The sequence below is a fragment of the Podarcis filfolensis genome (assembly GCF_964270895.1).
Source record: "Podarcis filfolensis genome assembly, chromosome: 5".
NCBI lineage: Eukaryota > Metazoa > Chordata > Lepidosauria > Squamata > Lacertidae > Podarcis > Podarcis filfolensis.
This window is the reverse complement of record NC_139608.1, coordinates 20139242-20160049: the sequence shown is the minus strand read 5'-3', so window position 1 is coordinate 20160049 and position 20808 is coordinate 20139242. Positions and strand designations below refer to the sequence as shown.

Genomic DNA, 20808 nt, shown 5'->3' with positions numbered 1-20808 from the left:
TGTTATTGGCCACTAGCGTTCAGAGAACTACTGCTAGTATCATGAATAGCTATCCTGAATGGTAGCCAGCGACAGCCTCGTCCTCCAGAAATTTATGCAATCCCCATTTAAAGCTACCCAGTTTGGTGGCAACCATTACAGAGAATTGGTTGCTTGTTATGAAAACACAGCCAGGCTGTTAAAAATGCAGTGTGCAACATTTTAAACAAAAAGCCCATCAAAGCATAGAGTGGTACCTCGGGTTACATACGCTTCAGGTTACATACGCTTCAGGTTACATACGCTTCAGGTTACACACTCAAGCTAACCCAGAAATAGTGCTTCAGGTTAAGAACTTTGCTTCAGGATAAGAACAGAAATCGGGCTCCGGTGGCGCGGTGGCAGCAGCAGGCCCCATTAGCTAAAGTGGTGCTTCAGGTTAAGAACAGTTTCAGGTTAAGTACGGACCTCCGGAACCAATTAAGTACTTAACCCGAGGTACCACTGTAATGATTTCCATCGTTTATGCTGCATGAGGCAGATTCCTTTTGCCCATTCAACTTCTCTGGATTTCCTTGGGTTCTAGAACTTGGCTTCATGAAAATATGTGGGTCGTTGGCCCCTTTATATAAATGCAGGCTCACTTACGGTATATTATTCTGGAGGTGATGGCCGCAGGGGAGGTGTGTGTTTCTCTCTGTGTGTGTGTGTGTTCTGGCTTGATGGCTTTTGGTTTTGGGACAACAGTCACCCAGCTCCTCCAAGTGCCGATAAATTCTCTGCTGTTTAGAAACTTGCGCCATTGTGAAGCTGGTTATTAAGGCTTTTCTACTGAATGCTGCCAGAAGCAAATGGGGAAACATTATACTCAAAACAAATTACTCTGTATGAATTTTATGGTTCCATTATGTCTCAATGAAAAAGTTATGTTTGATGGCTGGCTTGAATTGAAAGGTAATTATCTGAAATGGCTGTTCCGTTGAACTATGGTGCTCTTTGTTTCCCCAGCAAAGCAGCTTTGCAGTCTTGGGCAGGCGCAGGGAGGGAGCCCTGTTGGATTGGACCCAAAGATCCGTCCAGCATTGACTTCCAAAACTAGATGCTTCTGGAAAGCTAACAAACAGGGTGGGATGGCAGCAGACCACCGCTTTTTTGTCTTCTAGCACCTGTATTCAGAAGTACTTATTTGTGGTTGATGAGTTTTTTATTGCTTACCTGATAACATATGGGCCTTCCAACTGGGGAACTTTGAGCTTCTGACCACAGAGTGAGGTATTGTCACAGCCTCCTGAGCTTAGGCAGAATTTGCTGAGACCCTTAGTGGAGGAGGTTTTTTTCTTTATAATTTATCTTTTTACCCCCATATTCCTCTCAAAAGTATTTTCACCCATTTCCTGTAACTTCTCTGATTCTTTCACACGCAACTTGTACCTTATCCCTCCACCCCAAATGCCATTTTCTTTAACCCTTCCACATTCACTTCTTCTGAGAGCTTTCCTCTCATATCTACTTCCTTGCTATTGTTAGATTAATAATATTAAACCTTTTGTCTCACTTTCGGATTCCCTCCTACACCTCCAAGTTTTTCCTCTCAGAGACCTTCCTCCCTATCTCCTGGCTGCCTTAGCTCAACATGCAAGGAGTTTGGTGTCTGCATTGGCTCAGCTGAAAGTCTGTGGTGGGGCTGGGCCAGGCAAATGATAAGGCACTGTGTAGACTGCAGCACTGAGACCCACCTGTAAGTTCACCCTGGTTTGTACACTTTGACCTCTTCTGAAGGCCAGCTCCAATGTCACTCTGTGAAAGAGGACACCCATCCTCTTGGCATTCCAAACACAAGGATGCTCTGACCTTCCCCAAGACTTACATCTACCCACTGTCAGAAATGATAGTGCTGGAGTGGGTGGGTTCTGTTTTCTAGGGCAGGGTGTGTGTGTCTCTGTGTGTGCTTTAAGGCAGTTGGTTCAAAACTCAACTTGGTTAAAAACTTGAGAACATTCTGGTTGGGGGAAATGTATATATCAGAGGCAGGGGGGCAGACTTTGGGTTCATGCAATCTACTTTGTTTCTTGATACAGTGGTACCTTGGGTTACAGATGCTTCAGGTTACAGACTCCGCTAACCCAGAAATAGTACCTCCGCTTGAGAACTTTACCTTAGGATGAGGACAGAAATCGTGCGGCAGCAGCAGGAGGCCCCATTAGCTAAAGTGGCACTTCAGGTTAAGAACAGTTTCAGGTTAAGAACGGACCTCCAGAATGAATTACGTTCTTAACCCGAGGTACCACTGTAGAATCCCAAGGTCCATCAACCAGAGCCAAGTACAAAATAGTGGCTTAGTATACTTATGCTAAAAAACTATTGTCTTTGAGGAGGCAGTTGGCCAAGGAATTTGTGCTAAAACCAAGCTCACAAATCCCTTAAAACAAACATCAACTCTTGGTCTTTCTCCCCCCCCCTTGTGCATTTTCAGCAACCAAATTTGGGTTGGGGGAAGCTTCTGTAAATGATTTTTACTTATTTACATCTATCTTCCACCCTCCACATGCTGCTGAAACCCAGTACATGTTACGTTAGCCTCAACTGGCTTGGCTGGTAGTCAAGATGATGGGAATTGTCACCCAACACCTAGAGGATTACCACAGTCCCCAGTCCTGCCTTAAAGGCCCCTCAGTACAAAAGAAGCATTTTTCCCTCGGCCAGCAAATGTTCCAAGAAAAAAAGTTTTTTAAAAAATTGATTTATTTTAACAACTGTTCCACACTAAAGGAGAAAATTGGGAGGGGGGGATGACCATTACAATCTGAACAATCCGTAGCTACGGATAAGAGTAAAGGCAAGGAGAAACATAACATTTAGAGTACAGTGGTACCTCAGGTTACATACACTTCAGGTTACAACGCTTCAGGTTACAGACTCCGCTAACCCAGAAATAGTTACCTCGGGTTAAGAACTTTGCTTCAGGTAGAGAACAAAAATCGTGCTCCGGCGGCATGGCAGCAGCAGGAGGCCCCATTAGCTAAAGTGGTGCTTCAGGTTAAGAACAGTTTCAGGTTACGAACGGACCTCCGGAATGAATTAAGTACTTAACCCGAGGTACCACTGTAGACTGTAGCTGATTATGCTGATTAATAAAAAGTGATTAGGTAATCAGTAAAAAAACAACAGCACCCTTTTTAATCCTTGGACCTGTAGGAACAAAGAAGGTGACTTGTACTGAATCAGACAGTTGGCCCATTTTGCTCAGGAGGGTTTATGCTGACTGACAAGAGTGCACCATACAGTCTGAAGAAGAACAAGAAGCCAGCTGCACGCACTTCAGCTTTTGGGAAGGCCTGATTGCATGAAGGAGCTGCATGTGTACAGCTATTTTCCATTCAGAGCTTTGCTGAATGCAGAGGTGTGGAGCCAGCCAGTGAAGAGCTAGGAGGACACCACTTTTTCTGTATGGGACAAAAGTTAATATATTTTTGTGAGAGAATATCCTGTATCCTTTATTTATTTTTTTTAAAAAAAAGGTTTCTCCATGTGAACCAGGAAGCTACTTCTCCAGACAATGGAATGACTCTTCTTATCTCTGCAACTGCAATCTCCTGGGTGTCGTGGACACCGTTAGGCAGTTGAATACACATGTGTATTCTCCTGTATTTCCCTCCCTCCCACTCACCACCAATGCGTGGCCTTGGGCACTGGCAACTCACGCTATGCCACTCCTCAAATCTTTGTTTTGTTTACTTAACAAAAATTATATAGAGTGCTTAAAAAAAAAAAAAGCAGCTTCCAAAAGTGGTTTGCAAAAATATACACCAGCAAATATATTGGTATAAAAATGGAAGACACTGAGGGGCAGTATTTGGTTTTTAGTCAGATACATATCTTCCAGCACACCACAGTCATTCATATGGGAGGCCAGGATAATGATCACTATTTGCGCAAAGCCTTTCTTGATGATCAAGATGGGCTTTTTTTTTTGCTTATTTTGAAGCAGGAGGGTGAATATGTGGTGTAACTCAAGCTGCTCCTTGGGTTGTAAAGAACAAAGAGTTGGTTTGATAACCCCAGGTGGAGGTGCTTCTTGGTCTATAAATAGGTTTACATAGCGGTGCTGCATTGGGGAGGACTTTTTTGTGGCGCAGAGGTAGGTGCTTGTTGCAGCCTAAGGAGACTTGAGATATTTATTAGGCTTCATGTACAACCTAGGGAACACTTTGCATATTTTTGCTTTCCAGCTTCCTTTCCACAACTCATCTTTGCAGTATTTACATCTAATTAGGGAAGTTCATGAAACAAGTTTTTGATATTTAAGCAGCGGGTCCCTTGTGTGAGACCGCAGGGAGTAAGATTTCTATTCATCCAGGAAAGAAAAGATGTTAAATCTGCATCCCACTTCAAATAAGTTTTTAAAATCTCTCTCCCCCACCCCCACCCCGGAAATACTTCAACTCATAGCATGGAATGAATTGTGGGGGAAATCAATTAAGCCATCATAGACTGGAGCTGGAATATTAACTATAACACCAACATTTAACCAGGATTAACTCCTCCTCTTCTTCCTAGTAGGTTACTATACCTTTCATGGCAGGAGCAAAATCCATCAGCTGAAACATTTTCCACCATTACAACTGCAAGTATTTCCTCTTCTGAGTTTCTGCCGATTGCAGTTAAAAATAAAGAGTCCACCATCCAGCGAAAGTGTTGGGGAGCCCTATAAATAATATGGTACCTGAATACCAGATGTAGGACCATAAAGAATGCTTTAGCACTGGCTTTTCAGAAAACACCAGTGTTGTTATCTGCTGTTTAATACCCTACTTACCAAATAGATGGTTGCACAATAGAGACTGTAATGGAAATCGATACTGCATACTCCACTTCCGACACCCCCATGAGAGTCCCCTCAAAGTTGTTTCAATAATCCCAGAGATTGAAAGCGAGTGCACTGTCTCATCTGTCAACCTGTGGATCAATGTTTTCCAGTGGTCACTTCTGAGAGTCTGAATCATCATGAAATACTTTCTGGATTCCCTTGCCAGCATTTTTGTCAACAAAACCAAATTGGTTGTTAGAGCCTGCGTAGTGTTTTCCTTTCCTTTCCTTTCCCTTTTAATTTGTATACCGTCTTTCTATTTTACAATACCCAAGGCAGTTTACAAGCTGAAGAAACAAAGAATATACACCTTGCAACAATCTAATCCAATACAAAAATGTGATAATAAGACATAACTTTAAAACAAGCAACATATATCAAATAAAGTATTATTCAACAATCCATTAGAATAGAATAGAATAATATTAAATACCAGCATATCAAAATTAAACAGAAATACACTCTTGACAATTACAATAAATAATTTCTAAACTATAATCAATTAAACAATGGTGGGTCACAGTGCATAAAATAATACAATACAAACTGAGAAGCAGAGACTGGAGGGTGGGGCAAGGCAGGTGGAAGAAGGCCTTGCCTGATGAAGTCTCTCCCCTCACAGTTCTTCCTCCAGGCACAGCTCCCTTATGAGGACTCCCAGGGCTGTGGGGTGTATAACAGGGAGCATGCTGTATTTATTTGCAGATTAAAGATTCTATACACTAGCAGTTTTAGCAAGTCTTCAAGTAGCATCTGGTTTTATTTTTACCCCAACCCCAACCCCTTGTTCATACCCACAGCTGCGAGAACCACATTCCCACATGGTGTTATTGCTTGAGGCTGCAGTGCGTATGAGTAGCACGATTGCTTGAACGTGGCTGACTGCATGGGTCCTTCTCATGGGCTCATCCTGCTGGTTTAGCACTGAAATGCTTGCATGCCTCCAGAATAATGAAGTTCTACTTGACTGGAGGGCTTCTTAGAGCATAGCTTAGCCACTGATCCCCATTACCGATTTTCCATTTCAGTGTATTTTGGAGTATAGCCTAGAGACTCAGTTCTGGTGGAAACATTTGTTGACGTGCACTTGGTCCCATGGCTTGTCCTAAGAGTGTTGCTAGATCGGAACCTTTAACAAGCCTGTGGAGAACTGCGATGTTATTTTACATTTCAGAAGTGAAATCCCAGAGTTGCTCATACTGGAGATATGTTATTAAGCCAGCCACTAGATGTCACCAGTATCCTATTAATACAAATCAGTGAAGCCCCCCCCCCCCACTATTTCATACAGAAAAGTGACAGTCTATATAAATAATGACAACTCCTGTAGATGTAATCACTGAAGTAGAGCACATCTCTTGGACTCACTTCACAGTATCACTTAATTTCCACATTATCAAGAGTTAGCTCAAGCCAAATTTGGCAACATCTTTCCCCTGAGAGAGTACGACCAGTTTTTAAAAAGTCAACGTGTGGGAGCCTTTTATTCAGTAAAGCAAAACCCGCCTATGAATAAGTCCCCTTCATTTAATGACACTACTACTTAAATCTTTTCACTAAGCATGGGATAAATTGCCATAGGAGTAAAGTCTCAAGTTGGCCCAGCCATTTCTGATCAACCCAAATCCTTCTAATTTTAAATTTTGACTCAGTTCTCTTATTGTTTTTGTTTATGCAGTCAGAGTGGCAACAGCTTTGGACAAGACAGAGGTAGCAGCATACTTGGGGGAATCTGAAGAAATGCCAAAGTTTGGGGGTTATAATAACAATAATTTTATTATTTGTACACCGCCCATCTGGCTAGGTTTCCCCAGCCATTCTGGGCAGCTTCCAGCAGAATAGAAAAACATAATAAAATATCTAACATTTATAGCCAATGCCACAAAAGGACTTCCCTTTACCTTCCCTGTGTTCCCATCTACTCCTGAGGGTGCCTCTATTAACAGAGCCAGAGAGAAAAGCCCTGATAACACTTTACTGAGCAAATGGAAGAAAAATCAGTGTGCAGTTTGAGGACAAAGGAACAGAGAGCTTTTGCATTTCCTGCTTCAGACCTTGTTCGTTCAGCCAATCATATGGAGGGAAAGACTCCCGCAGAGCTACCTCAATGAAGACCATGCTTGGTCTCTGCTGGGTCACTAGCTTCACCTCCACCCAACGCCCCTTGGTTGGCTGACAAATAACAGAATTAGCCTTTAAGTCACAAATAGAATGATTTCTGCTCTTGCCTTTCCAATACCTGCAGGCCCCCCACAGCAGATTTTGAGGGGGTTCTAGGGCTAGAGAATGGGGGAATCCACTGCACAGCTTGTTGCTGGAGTTAAATGGTAGTGTTGGATGCAGCCATTTGAAAAAGAAAAACTAATGAAGGACCCTGCCCGATACCCTAGCGAGGAGTGAGCGTGCTCAGTGCCTACAGATGCTGACTGATGGTCAAAAGGGGACGACCCTGAAAGCTGGATGGGACGGCTGGAAAAGGTAGATGTAGGAGAGAAATAAAACTAGTGACTGACAGAGTGGACGTGAAGGGTAGGAGCACACCATATATTTTAAGCACATCCAGTGTTCATGTAAAGCACATGACTTCCCCCTAAAGAGTCCTGGAGACTCATTTCCCCCCTCACAGATCTACAGTTCCCAACAATCATAGCAAACTATGAACTTCAATTGTGTGTTGGATATTCTTTAAATGTAGGATTAAAATACATCATTAAAATGCAGCCTCATTTCCGTAGAAACTCCAAAACTTTTTAGGGGATGAAAACGTCAAATCTTCACCAAGGCCAACTTATCCAGACTGGTCCTACGTGGGCCAGAAAAAAGCCAGGGAAGTCCCTAAATAGTAGTTCCATCACAGAAGGAGAAAGGAAAAAGAAAAGAGGGGAAGGGGATCAAGTTGATTCTAAGCCAAAGGCCAGGCAGAACAACTCTGTTTTACAGGCCCTGCGGAAAGAAATCAGATCCTGCAGGGCCCTGGTCTCATGAGACAGAGCCTTCCCCCAGGCCGGAGCCAGTGTTGAAAAGGCCCTGGCTCTGGTTGAGGCTAATCTGACTTCCTTAGGGTCCGGGACCTCTAGGGTGTTGCTATTAAAGGACCACATGGTATGTGGGGCATACCATGGATGACGGATTTCCATAAGAGTTGTGTGTGCTCTTTAAGATGTATTGTTCATCCAGCATTTAGAAATAATTACTGCAATTGAAATAAAAATGCAAAATATATATTGATGGGTAAGACTGTGGCCAGGCAACCTGTGTGCCTGCTCAGTCTGCTGTCCAGCAGCTGGCTGCCCCTGTGATCTCCCTTATTGTGCTTGTTTATCTTTAAACAAGAGTTGGACTGGACAACCTTCCCATGGAGAACACATCTCTGTGAAGCAAGACACAGATCCACTCTCATTGCTCATCCAGCATATGATATCCTACTGGGATACAAATTGTGACACTGGGACTGATCACACTCACTGCATGTAAAGAAACCATAGTCCTCTTCGAGGGGTTGAGGCTTAAAACATCTTCCCCCTTCAGGAAGATTACATGCATGCAGTCCTGGCCACAGTTTGACTTGCCAGATTATGGAATTGACTGTGTATGCAAGATTTTGTTGCCTTACGTTTTATTGAAGAGGAGACAATTGAAGCCTAAATTAAATATATTTAATTTTCCGATGTGCCTGGAGTTCTGTAAACACGAAGCTATAATGTGCTCCAAATTACCGAAATGCTCTATTTTTCTAAGAGCATAATCACTGCAATTAATTGTGCTGTTTACATGTTTACAAAGCTTGCTCATGGAGCTATTATGCAGCTGTTAATGTCAGCAACGGGGAAGCCAGTTAGCTACTACTTTGCATTTGCCCTGCCTGGGCAATTCACACTGAAGCCTTCCTGACAAGCAAGGGACCCTTACTATATTGACCCAATTCTGCAAAGGTATTCTGTGCATGTAATGTTACCGGCATGAGTAATGCCAGTGAAAACAATGAGGCTGCTGATTGACTCATTATTGTCAGATTGTCCCAGAGCTGCAGTCAATTAGATCAGGATTTAATTGTCTTAGGTACTGATACTGCCCAGACATGTGACTTGATGATGTTCCATTCCTCAAAGGCCTTACTGATTGCCCAAATAATACAGCTGATGGATGCAACCAATAAACAAGCGGATTGGATGTAATATCATGAGATAAGACTGTATTATGGGAAAGGCCTCGGTAATGACAGTTTAGCTGGGACAGAGTTTGTATAGTCTGTTGTAGGAAAACCAACTTAAAACTTAACAAATCTATCATGGCCAAAAATTATGAAGACCAAAGTCCACTTTAGCAGAAGTAGGAAGTGGTCTCCTAGGTAGACAGTAGCAGTTGTATGGCTTGCAGAAGTGGTGGTTTTGACCCATTTCCTAGATACGTTTTAATGGCTACTACTTTTGAGACATCACCTTGTCGACAAAGGTCCGTATAGTTAAAGCTATGGTTTTCCCAGTAGTGATGTATGGAAGTGAAAGCTGGACCATAAAGAAGGCTGATCGCTGAAGAATTGATGCTTTTGAATTATGGTGCCGGAAGGCACTCTTGGGAGTCCCATGGACTGCAAGAAGATCAAACCTCTCCATTCTGAAGGAAATCAGCCCTGAGTGCTCACTGGAAGGACAGATCCTGAAGCTGAGGCTCCAATACTTTGGCCACCTCATGAGAACAGAAGACTCCCTGGAAAAGACCCTGATGTTGGGAAAGATGGAGGGCACAAGGAGAAGGGGACGACAGAGGATGAGATGGTTGGATAGTGTTCTCGAAGCTACCAGCATGAGTTTGACCAAACTGCGGGAGGCAGTAGAAGACAGGAGTGCCTGGCATGCTCTGGTCCATGGGGTCACGAAGAGTCAGACACGACTAAATGACTAAACAACAACAACAACTTTTATAATACATTACCAACTTAAGGTATATATGCTGATGGGCTGCCAATTAGCTGCAACTATCCAAGAAACAGATCTTGGGGTCCTAATGGGCAGCTTGTGGAGAGGCATCGGTTTGTTGAAAAGGGTAAGTACGATGCTAGGAATTATTAGGAGGGGAGTTAAAAATAAAACAACAATTACTGTCTCAATAAAGTCACGATAAACCATGGTTTATGAGCCTGAGAACAAACAATGCACTCAGGGGCCTTTCTTGCTCATGTCCTCAGCTCCCTGTGCCATTTTAACTGAGAAACTAGCTGTCACAGTCCGCTTCACGGGCGATTGAAGTCCCTGCAGGGGATGTCTGGATCGGGGGCAAGATGGTGGGGTGGGAGCAAGAATGGGGGTCCAGAAGCCAGGAGTCAGGAAGCCAAGAGTCCGAGGGTCAGAAAGCAAAGAATCACAAAGGCAAGGGTCCGAGGATCAAGAAGCAGGGAGTCAAGAAGCCGAGGTTCAAGGATCAGGAAGCAAGAAGCCAAATGCAGCAAGGCAGGAAATGTGTTGCTGTGGCAAAGTGCCAAAGGGAAATGCTGACCTTATATCCCTTCCCTTCTCTTGCCACCAGGTGTTGTGAGTTATCAATCGGCCTCACCTGTGAGGCTGCGCCTTGCCTCTTCAGAACAAACTTAGGAAGGCCCCAGTCCTGCAAAGTCCTATTGGTCACAGGGCCTGGCTCCTGCACGCACACCTGACACTAGCTTAATCACTGCTTACAAGCTGGAATATGATCGATCCAATGAGGAATGAGGAAACTGCAATTTCCTCATTCAGACATTAAAGGAAACAAGTGGAAGAACCAAAGTGGGCACAGGAGGGCAGCAGGGAACATGCAGGCCTGTGGCTTGTTATTGGGTTGATGAGCCATTGGCTCATAGTCTGCTATGTCTGAACCAAACTATTATTAAATAAGTCGAGCTATCACATCTCTGCAGCCATGTGTGGATTGCTTTCTAGAGGAGATAAACAGTTCAGACAAGGTTCCGAGTCCCAGAAAGACATCCAAATTACAGATGGATAAGGCTTTTAAAATACTTTAAAAACAGCTGATAAAACCTTTTTTGGAGGAACAATGCTGAGCCCCTTTATGCAACTCCCTGCCGAGCGGCCATCTTCTGAGTCTTTCCATTATTTGTTACTTTGTCACCACAATCCATCAGTTTCTTCCATGGAGCTAAACTGTGTCTGGACATATGGCAACCCTACAGTTTTCATATTGGGCAAAACTCAACAACTTTTGTGCCTGGATTTTCACCTTTTAAAATATGACGTACCATACCTATGAGAAGTAACAAAAAAAAAGCTGAAGCTTTTAGCTTAGAGAAAAGTTGACTAAGGTCAAGGAGTATGTGACAGAAAATTATGCAGTTACAAATGGAGTAGATAAGAGATTCCCCCCCTTCCATTCTCATACTTTGGGATGCCCAGTGCAATTGATTGGAAGTAGTTAAGGGCAGACAAAGGAAATGATTTTTGCACAATGCATGAATAACTTAGAATTTACTAACACAAGAGACCACATGGCTATCTTTTTATAGCCTATGTAGACATTGCTGTGACTGGATAATCCATGGCTGCTCATGCATGTGGTCAGAGTAAAGTAGAAAGATGAAACTCTCAAAAGATCATTAGTTCCAAGTTGTGATTTTCCTATTTGCAGAAGAGAAGCTATACTGCTACATATATTTATTAACCTAAGATGTTTAGTTGACATAAGTAGGCCATTCATGTGAGTATGTAGTTACCGGGATTAGCCTGCTGGACTGATGACCTAAAGGGATGAGAGGGCTTTATGAAGGTTGAATCTATCAACATGCCTGGTAATTCAGATGCACTAGTGTTGCATTAAGATCCTTGGGACCAACTAGGAATAATCTGCTTAATGCCATTCTAATTTGTGCCTAATGGAACTTTGTTTTGATTCTGAAGGGTACTGTATTTTTCCGTGTATAAGATGCCCCCATGTATAAGACACCCCCTACTTTTGGGGACCCCAAATTTAGAAAATGGGCATATGCACTATCCATGTATAAGATGCCCCAGATTTTTAACCTTATTTTAAAGTAAAAAAAGTATCAGTTACAGATAGGTAGCCGTGTTGGTCTGCCATAGTCAAAACAAAAAAATTTTTTTCCTTCCAGTAGCACCTTAAAGACCAACTAAGTTAGTTCTTGGTTAGTTCTGACAACTTCTGTTTCAGTGTATCTGAAGAAGTGTGCATGCACACGAAAGCTCATACCAAGAACTAACTTAGTTGGTCTTTAAGGTACTACTGGAAGGGAAAAAATTTTTTTGTTTTAAAAAAAGTATGGTATTGACATTCTTGCTTGTCTAATGCAGAGAACCAGTAACCGTGTGTGTACACCACTGGATACAATTCTTTAGCTGCAAATTCAGGTGCAAATATAGGCATTTATTACAGATGTATAGAATCAGCTAGCCAAGATCTGACTTCCAGTTTTCCTCTGCAGAGACTTATTTAAAAATAGTAGTTTTAGTTGCTGACAAAAAAGAGAAAGATGTTAAAATCATTACCTGCGGAACCTGTCATTTAAGATCAGCAGAGCGAAAAAGATGAAGAAAGGAACGTGGAATCGTAAGGTTTAATTTAAACTTAAGACTTATCCTTAAATATTTTATATTATTGATGTATTCTTGTGCCAATACGTTCTGACATAAATATGGCAATCCATAACGTATCGACTGCAATGTCAACATTATTTTAAAGCTGACTCAAGAAGAATACCTCATTGTTGCTGCTGATATATACATGCTAAGTTTTATGAGAGGAGCAAACATTTTTAAAACCATTGAAAATACAGCCTGGATTTAACCTTTTTCTTTCTGTTCAGTGTGAAAATCTTTCTGAAGGTTTGTATAGAGATACTACTGCATAACCCCTGGCCTCAGTGTCTCTTGGTTGTATGTGAAATATCTTTTACATTCAATAAGGAATCTAGGGGAGCTTATCAGATGCAAGCAAAGCGCAGATGCACGTACCCTCTCATTTTATTGAAAATAGTGTATCACAATAATTTACAGGTGCAAAACTTCCTCGGAATTCTGTAGCTAGCAAAAATTTGAATGTCAGGCCATATTTCAAATGTGGTAAAATTGTAATATGCAGGCCTTGTTACCTCAATTCTGTGCCATCAAAAATGCCAGCATCTCTGCTTTGGTGTTTTAGAAGAAGAGAAGAAGAGTTTGGATTTGATATCCCGCCTTTCACTCCCTTTAAGGAGTCTCAAAGCGGCTAACATTCTCCTTTCCCTTCCTCCCCCACAACAAACACTCTGTGAGCTGAGTGGGGCTGAGAGACTTCAAAGAAGTGTGACTGGCCCATGGTCACCCAGCAGCTGCATGTGGAGGAGCGGAGACGCGAACCCGGTTCCCCAGATTAGGAGTCTACCGCTCTTAACCACTACACCACACTGGCTCTTATATCTATATCTTTTCTAAGGTCTTTATGGATTTCTTCCCCGTAAGTACAAATCAGTGCCTTTAGCTCCAGACCCCAGGGATTTATTTGCCATTATGAAGACCTGGGGGGTGTTTCTTCCATCTGTGAAGTTCCAAAGTCTTTTTATTCTGTGCTCAGCTCAAGCTGATATGGAAATTCTAGCTTGTTCAAAGAGGGATATTGCCTGAAGAGACTATCATGCAGTCATTGTCTTCAGACAACCTCGTTCAATGTTCCTGCAAATTCTCAGAGCTGACGTACACTACACTGGCACACACACACACACACCCAAATTAAAATTGTAAGCATACCACATTTACAGCTCAAGTGTATAAATGTAAATATGATCTGCTTTCTGAGAAACACTATTTGCATTTTGGCATGATTCAGAATTTGGGAGGAGGCAAGCCCAGAACACTGGGAATGACTTAATTATTTTTAAAAAATATAGTAGACTTCTATCGTGGCAGGTGGTTTCAAAGAGCCCTCAAGGTGCCTTGCAAAATACTGAAAGAGTACAAAGATAACCTGAGAACATGAGAGCCCTGTTGGATCAGACCAAACTTCGATCAATCTTATACTTTCCCCACAGTGGTCGTCTTGTTGCCTCTGCAGAACCCAGAAGCAGAGTCTCTAAAAGGAGAGGAAAAAGAAGCAGACCAAGTGCTTTCAAGAGAGATTCAGGCTGCCTTGGTTTTGCAAGCTGCACTGCTTTCCATTTGAACTGTTAGCTGGGGGAGAATCGGGTGGAATTTGTTCTCGAATGTGCTTTGTGCTGTTGAAAACAAGGCTGGTCGATGAATAAAATTCTGTATGGAGAGAAACGTAAGTCTTGGGCTTATGGAAGGACCCTTCATATGATAACTTGAAAGAGGGAAGTGGGTTAATGGTGTAAGTAATAAATCAAACTTGCAAGGAGAAAACTGTCTGAGGGTACTATATTCACTTGGGGAATTAGTACGAAGAATGTAGAAAGGGTTTGGTGTGTCTTAAATAATGAATCCCAAATAATTCTAAACTAGCTAATTGTTTACAGTGTAAGAAGAAGAGTTTGGACTTGATATCCCACCTTTCACTCCCTTTAAGGAGTCTCAAAGCAGCTAACATTCTCCTTTCCCTTCCTCCCCCACAACAAACACTCTGTGAGGTGAGTGGGGCTGAGAGACTTCAAAGAAGTGTGACTGGCCCAAGGTCACCCAGCCGCTGCATGTGGAGGAGCAGAGACGCGAACCTGGTTCCCCAGATTATGCGACTACTGCTCTTAACCGCTATACCACACTGGCTCTCAATGTAAGTCTCAGTGTAAGTCATTGTCAGTTTTTATATGTGGATATCTTGTTATTTCTAATTTGCTCTCCATTACCTCCCCCCGCCTTTTCCATTATATTAATATTTTAAGATATTATTTTAAGGGTCATCTCTAGCTAAGTTGCACTGACAGTAGGTCCATTGAAACTGATGGATCCATATTAGCCACATCTATTAATTTCAGTGGGCCTACTCTAAATAGAACTAACATGCTAACTTACCCAAAATTAGGGTTGCCATATTTCGAAATGTAAAATTCCTGACACCCATGAAGTGTGCAGGAAGTAGGGAGACCCCAAAATTGTTGAGCTTTTTTTGGGAACAAACCCAAATTGTTGAGCATTTTTGGGGAAACAAAAATAGTGATTTTAAGCTTTTTGAGCTGTTTCCGCTGCTTTCCCCACCATGTTGCCATACATCCAGGTTTTCCCATAAATTTTACTGATTCCCCCCGACGCCAATTTTACACCTGAAAACCAGAACATGTCAGGAATTTTCCTGACGTATGGCAAGCCTACCATAAACCTTTCAACCAATTTGTGCACTGGTATTGCTGGACTGATGCTGAAAGTAGCCTTCTGTACCTATCACTGGCGGAGGAAGAGGAGAGCGGGGGGAGCGCACTGCCCCCGGCAGCATGATCCTGGTGGGGTGCCATCGCAGCTTCTTCCCCCATACGCTGGGTGCCACGCCCCCTGGACACACGCCAGCCCCGCCCCCACCTGCTCTCCGCCCCCTGGTGCTGGAGCATGAAGCTCCGCCACTGGTACCTATGAACTAGGGGGCCAAAAATGGATTTGATTCATAAGATCTGGACTGTGATTTGCTGTCCTCCCCCCCTTTAAGAACTTCAATTTTTATTGGGGCAGTAGCAGTTCGAAAGCACGTCAAAGTGCAAGTAGATAAACAGGTACCACTCTGGCGGGAAGGTAAACGGCGTTTCCTTTTTTTTTTTTAATAAATGATATTTATTGAAGTTTCAGAAAAGGTTACAAAAGTAAGAAAAGAATAGAAAAAAAGCAAAAAAAAAAACAAAACCAAAATACAGAAAAAATAAAAATAGTTAAAAATAAATCAATCTTTTTGTGTCTTGTCTTTCATTTACTTATTTCCCTGACCTCCTCACACCTCCCTTTTTTGTATTCCAGATCATTAGTTAATTCAGCAAATCCTTTCCCTCTTTGTTTTTATCTTAATCCTTTATCTTAATATATTATAACTTTACATTCTCACCTGTTAACAATCCATTTTTACATACTCCTTTGTAACATTACTGCTAAAACCACTTAACTTCATTCCGACATCATTCTAACATTCATTAATTTTACAGTGTTTCTGTAAATAGTTTTTAAATTTCTTCCAATCTTCTTCCACCGACTCTTCTCCCTGGTCTCGGATTCTGCCAGTCATTTCCGCCAATTCCATATAGTCCATCACCTTCATCTGCCATTCTTCCAGGGTGGGTAGATCTTGTGTCTTCCAATACTTTGCAATGAGTATTCTTGCTGCTATTGTAGCATACATAAAGAAAATTCTATCCTTCTTTGACACCAATTGGCCGACCATGCCCAGGAGAAAGGCCTCTGGTTTCTTCAGAAAGGTATATTTAAATACCTTTTTCATTTCATTATAGATCATCTCCCAGAAAGCCTTAATCCTTGGGCACGTCCACCAAAGGTGAAAGAATGTACCTTCATTTTCTTTACATTTCCAACATTTATTATCGGGCAAATGATAGATTTTTGCAAGCTTGACTGGTGTCATGTACCACCTGTATATCATTTTCATAATATTCTCTCTTAAGGCATTACATGCCGTAAATTTCATACCTGTGGTCCACAACTGTTCCCAGTCAGCAAACATAATGTTATGTCCAACATCTTGTGCCCATTTTATCATAGCAGATTTCACCGTTTCATCCTGAGTATTCCACTTCAACGGCAAGTTATACATTCTTGATAATATCTTAGTGGTAAACGGCGTTTCCGTGCGCTGCTCTGGTTCACCAGAAGTGGCTTTCTCATGCTGGCCACATGATCCGGAAGCTGTACGCTGGCTCCCTCGGCCAATAAAGTGATATGAGCGCTGCAACCCCAGAGTCGGTCATGACTGGACCTAATGGTCAGGGGTCCCTTTACCTTTACCTAGCTTAAGGTGGCAGGTGCCGAATCTTTTCTTTGTGCTATTTCCCCTGTGAAATTCATTTCCCCAAAGCTGCTATCAGGTTTGTTGGAGGAGAATATATACTGGTAGCAAGGTACTGTGCCTATCTTTATTCCCCAGTATGGCTAATACATTTCTTTAGGATATGTGTTTGTGGTGCATGATTTTGATTAAAGCAAGTGGTACAGAGAGAACAGCTAAGTAAAACCTTCCTCAGCATCACATCTCAATCAAATTCTTCTGTCAATGAATGCTAGAAGGAGATGCGGTTTTGGTTTAACTCTTGGAACCATTTCCCCTGATGAATATGTTGAAATGCATTTGGGAACTATTTATTAGATTATAGTTGTTCTCCATTTGCTTTGACTCTTGCATTTTTTATTTTCTCTTCGCAACAACCCTCAGCTGCAACTTGTAGTTTAGAAAGAGGGACATAACTCTGCCAGACATTATCTTGAAATGTGTCTATGTTTGCATGCATGTTTGCAAATGCACATGTTGCACCATTCTCACTGTTTGGTTCTCATGCACAGTCATGCTTTATTGGCATGTTCATTCAGCCTTGCTGATCTAATAAGCAAGATCTCAGTTGGTATCGCAGCCAGGGTGCTGCAAGAAACAGGCGCTAAGGTGAACTTATTGACTTGAAGCATTTTTACTCTGCCTTCCACATACCAAGGAATCAAGCAATAAAAACAAAAATGGATTCATTCATAGAGCACCCCTATCCTCTGGGTGGTAAAGCTCTGTTGATCACACTAATCAAGAAGGAAAATGAGGTGGCAACAGCTGCCACGAAGAGGCCATGGATAGGCAACGGGATGCTCCTTCACTGCCGTTGCCATTTGGGACAAACGCCGGCTCACCCTCCTTCTTGAGCTTGGCAGGCGGCAGCCCTGGCAGGAAAAATAGGGACATTCTGGGATCAGATCAGGAGCCAGGATGGCTTCTGTAATTCTTGGAATGTCCCTGGAAAATCGAGACACTTGGAATAGAATGGGAATGGCATGCTTGCAGATGGTGCCTCCAGGAATGTTAGCAGCAAGACCACTGAGCATGTTCCTCAACCCCTAATAGTGTTTACCTGTCCTATTCTGGCACTAGTGATGTGTGGAAGTGAGAGCTGGACCATAAAGAAAGCTGATCACCGAAGAATGGATGCTTTTGAATTATGGTGCTGGAGGAGACTCTTGAGAGTCCCATGGACTGCAAGAAGATCAAACCTATCCATTCTGAAGGAAATCAGCCCTGAGTGCTCACTGGAAGGACAGATCCTGAAGCTTATGCTCCAGTACTTTGGCCACCTCATGAGAAGAGAAGACTCCCTGGAAAAGACCCTGATGTTGGGAAAGATGGAGGGCACAAGGAGAAGGGGACGACAGAGGACGAGATGGTTGGACAGTGTTCTCGAAGCTACTAACATGAGTTTGACCAAACTGTGGGAGGCAGTGGAAGACAGGAGTGCCTGGCATGCTCTGGTCCATGGGGTCACGAAGAGTCGGACACAACTAAACAATTAAACAACAACAACAATTCTGGCACAGCACCTGAAAAGGGCTTCATTCTTACAACCGCTTGAACAGATATGCACAGGACATGAATACGCATATGCATGATTTAATATCACAGGTCAAGTGACAGGTCCATAACTAAGTAAGGATTTGAACATGAGTCTCTTTGGGCTAAGTCCAACACACTTATCTCTAAAGCAGCCTCTCAGTGTTTATATAAAGCTCCACTACTGTGGGAAAGATTGAATATGTGTGTGAGTGACTTCCTGTGAACAGAAAGTTGATTTGTCTGGAGGAAAAAAACCCCAATCAGCCTGCATGATCAACAGTTAATGGATATCTTTATTAATCCACCTAAATTTGCTGACTCTTGTATAATGCATACATGAAGCTGCACTTATACAGACCTCATGTCAATAAAACATTGTAAATGTTGCATTACTCTGAACCGAAACAGTGGCACTCTTGGGACTTGAGATTCAAATTAGCTGATCATTAAAGGAATGAATGGAGGATCTAAAACCAATCTCCTCTTGGATAGAAAGCACGTTTGTTATGGAGCTAGGAAAAGTAATTTTTGCTCATTTGGAAGCCATTTACAAACTTTATTAGGCAATACTCAGGTGATGGATTTCAAGAGATATACCCTGTACAAGCAGCTATGGCTTGGAACGCCACAATTAGGTTAAAGGAATGAATGCACTTTCCCCCATTAATTGCATGCAAAAGGCAAAAGGAAAACACTGGGGACAAATTCATACATTGGTCCATTACATATATAGGTGCTTTATGACGTGGGCATCTGGTGGGTTGCTGTGTGAACAGGAAGCTGGAGTAGATGGACCAGCAAGACTCTTCTGATATTCATATCTTCAGAGAAACTCCCAGCAATCTGGGCAACACATGATCAGAGTACTGACCAGTGCTTTTAGGGAAAAGGGCTTAATTTTTTATTTTTATTTTTGTAAAGGGAGATGTGACAGTGCTTGCCAATGGACTGAATATGAGGAACAAAGGCGAGAGAAGAGTATGGCAATGTGTGGCTTCTTGAAACTGAGGCTTCAATATCTCAGATATTTCTGCAGGACATGCAATTTCAGTGAAAGGAAGAGAAGGAACGAAAAAGCATTGTCTATAACTGAATTGTGCTTTTGAATATATGTAGAGCACTCTTCTTATACCAGAGACACTGGTGTGAACTAGAAATGAAGATTCCTAAACAGTGTTAGATGGGGGGCAGGGTGGGCAGGAAGGGGAAGTAGAATGATTTTATTTGGGAGAGGAAAACGAAGTCGGATGGTTTCATTTCAAATTAGGCCAGGCTCAATTTTGCCCATGGAAAAGAAGTGGGATGGTTAGGCTCTCCCAACCCACTTTGAGCACTGGTTGCTAAACATAAGCAGTTGCCTTATATTGCATCTAGAAACCCATTTTATTTTTGCCTTGTATTGCCTTATATTGCCTTATATTGCATCTAGAAACCCGTTTTATTTTTATGTTTAAAAATTGTCTTATTTGATTATCTGTATCTCGGTTGTCTTATTTGATTATCTGTATCTCAGTTGTCTTATTTGATTATCTGTATCTTTGCTGTTACTTTGTACTGTGTCTTTAAACTCGGTCTCCTTGTTATTAGTATCGCCTGGGGTTGGCTATATATATTTTTCAAAAAATGATGTTAGTAACAGTGACTACATGATAGCATGAGCACTGTTCCAGAGTATTTTTCATTATATCTGTTCGAAAAAAGATTGGGTATGTAACTTTTTTATGTTACAGTTTATAATTTTCACGCTATTTGAAGTTGTTATGAATGTGCAGGTCATTGTTTGAATATTTTATTTTCAGTTAATGAAGATATTACATATCTTTCTACTTACAAGTGTTGAACTAATTGGCTGATGAAGAATTCAACGAAACAGTAGTTGTTATCCAGAAACACTGTTCAGCAGAGTTCAGAGTTGGACATCAGAATTGGACATTTGCTGATTATACAAAGCTTCACAGCTTGCTCTCTGCCGGGTAAAATCTGGCACCGTGATTCATTTAAGGACTTTCAGAGACTTCAGTTTGTTAGTTTTGATGTTTTGAATTATTCCATAAAGTTGTTCACATTGTTATTGTTTCTGGCCATCGTGTTGCTTTTGATATTGCTGACTCATATTTTGCAACACAGGGGTTGGTTTGTTTACTACTTATATTGCATCTAGCCTAGGAGTGGGGAAACTCTTCCCCTCCAGATGTTGCAGAACTTCAAATTCTATCAGGCCTAGTTAGCTAAGAATGATGGGAGTTGTAGTTCAGCAACATCTGGAGGGCCAAATATTACCCACACCTGGTCTAGCCCTCCAAGTGCCAACTGATAACCTCTCTCCAAGGTCACATAGAAGTTTTCCCAGCCTCCTACTACCAGAGATACTAACTGCAGGGGCAGCCCTAACATTAGGCAGGGTGAGGTGGCTGCCTCAGGTGACCGATGCTGGGTAGGCAGGCTGTGGCAGTCACATGTGCCATGCAGCCTGCCTTACAAGCCCTAAACTAGCCTGCTGCCCTCAGGTGCAATGG

The 20808-nt window shown here is 42.2% G+C and overlaps 1 protein-coding gene across 3 annotated transcripts in view; it reads left to right on the top strand.

Moving 5' to 3' along the window:
• MFSD1 (major facilitator superfamily domain containing 1) overlaps positions 1-19342 on the top strand; it is a 45306-nt gene extending 25964 nt beyond the window's left edge. Inside the window, exon 17 of one of the 3 annotated variants that reach the window (XM_083613355.1) lies at positions 19214-19342. In XM_083613355.1, the coding sequence (XP_083469481.1) occupies positions 19214-19294 (81 nt within the window). In that variant the 3' untranslated portion in view covers positions 19295-19342. Of the gene's footprint in view, positions 1-4536; positions 4841-19213 lie in introns of those variants that run through there. The other 2 variants (XM_083613357.1, XM_083613358.1) reach the window with 2 other exon arrangements.
• The last annotated feature ends 1466 nt before the right edge of the window (positions 19343-20808 follow it).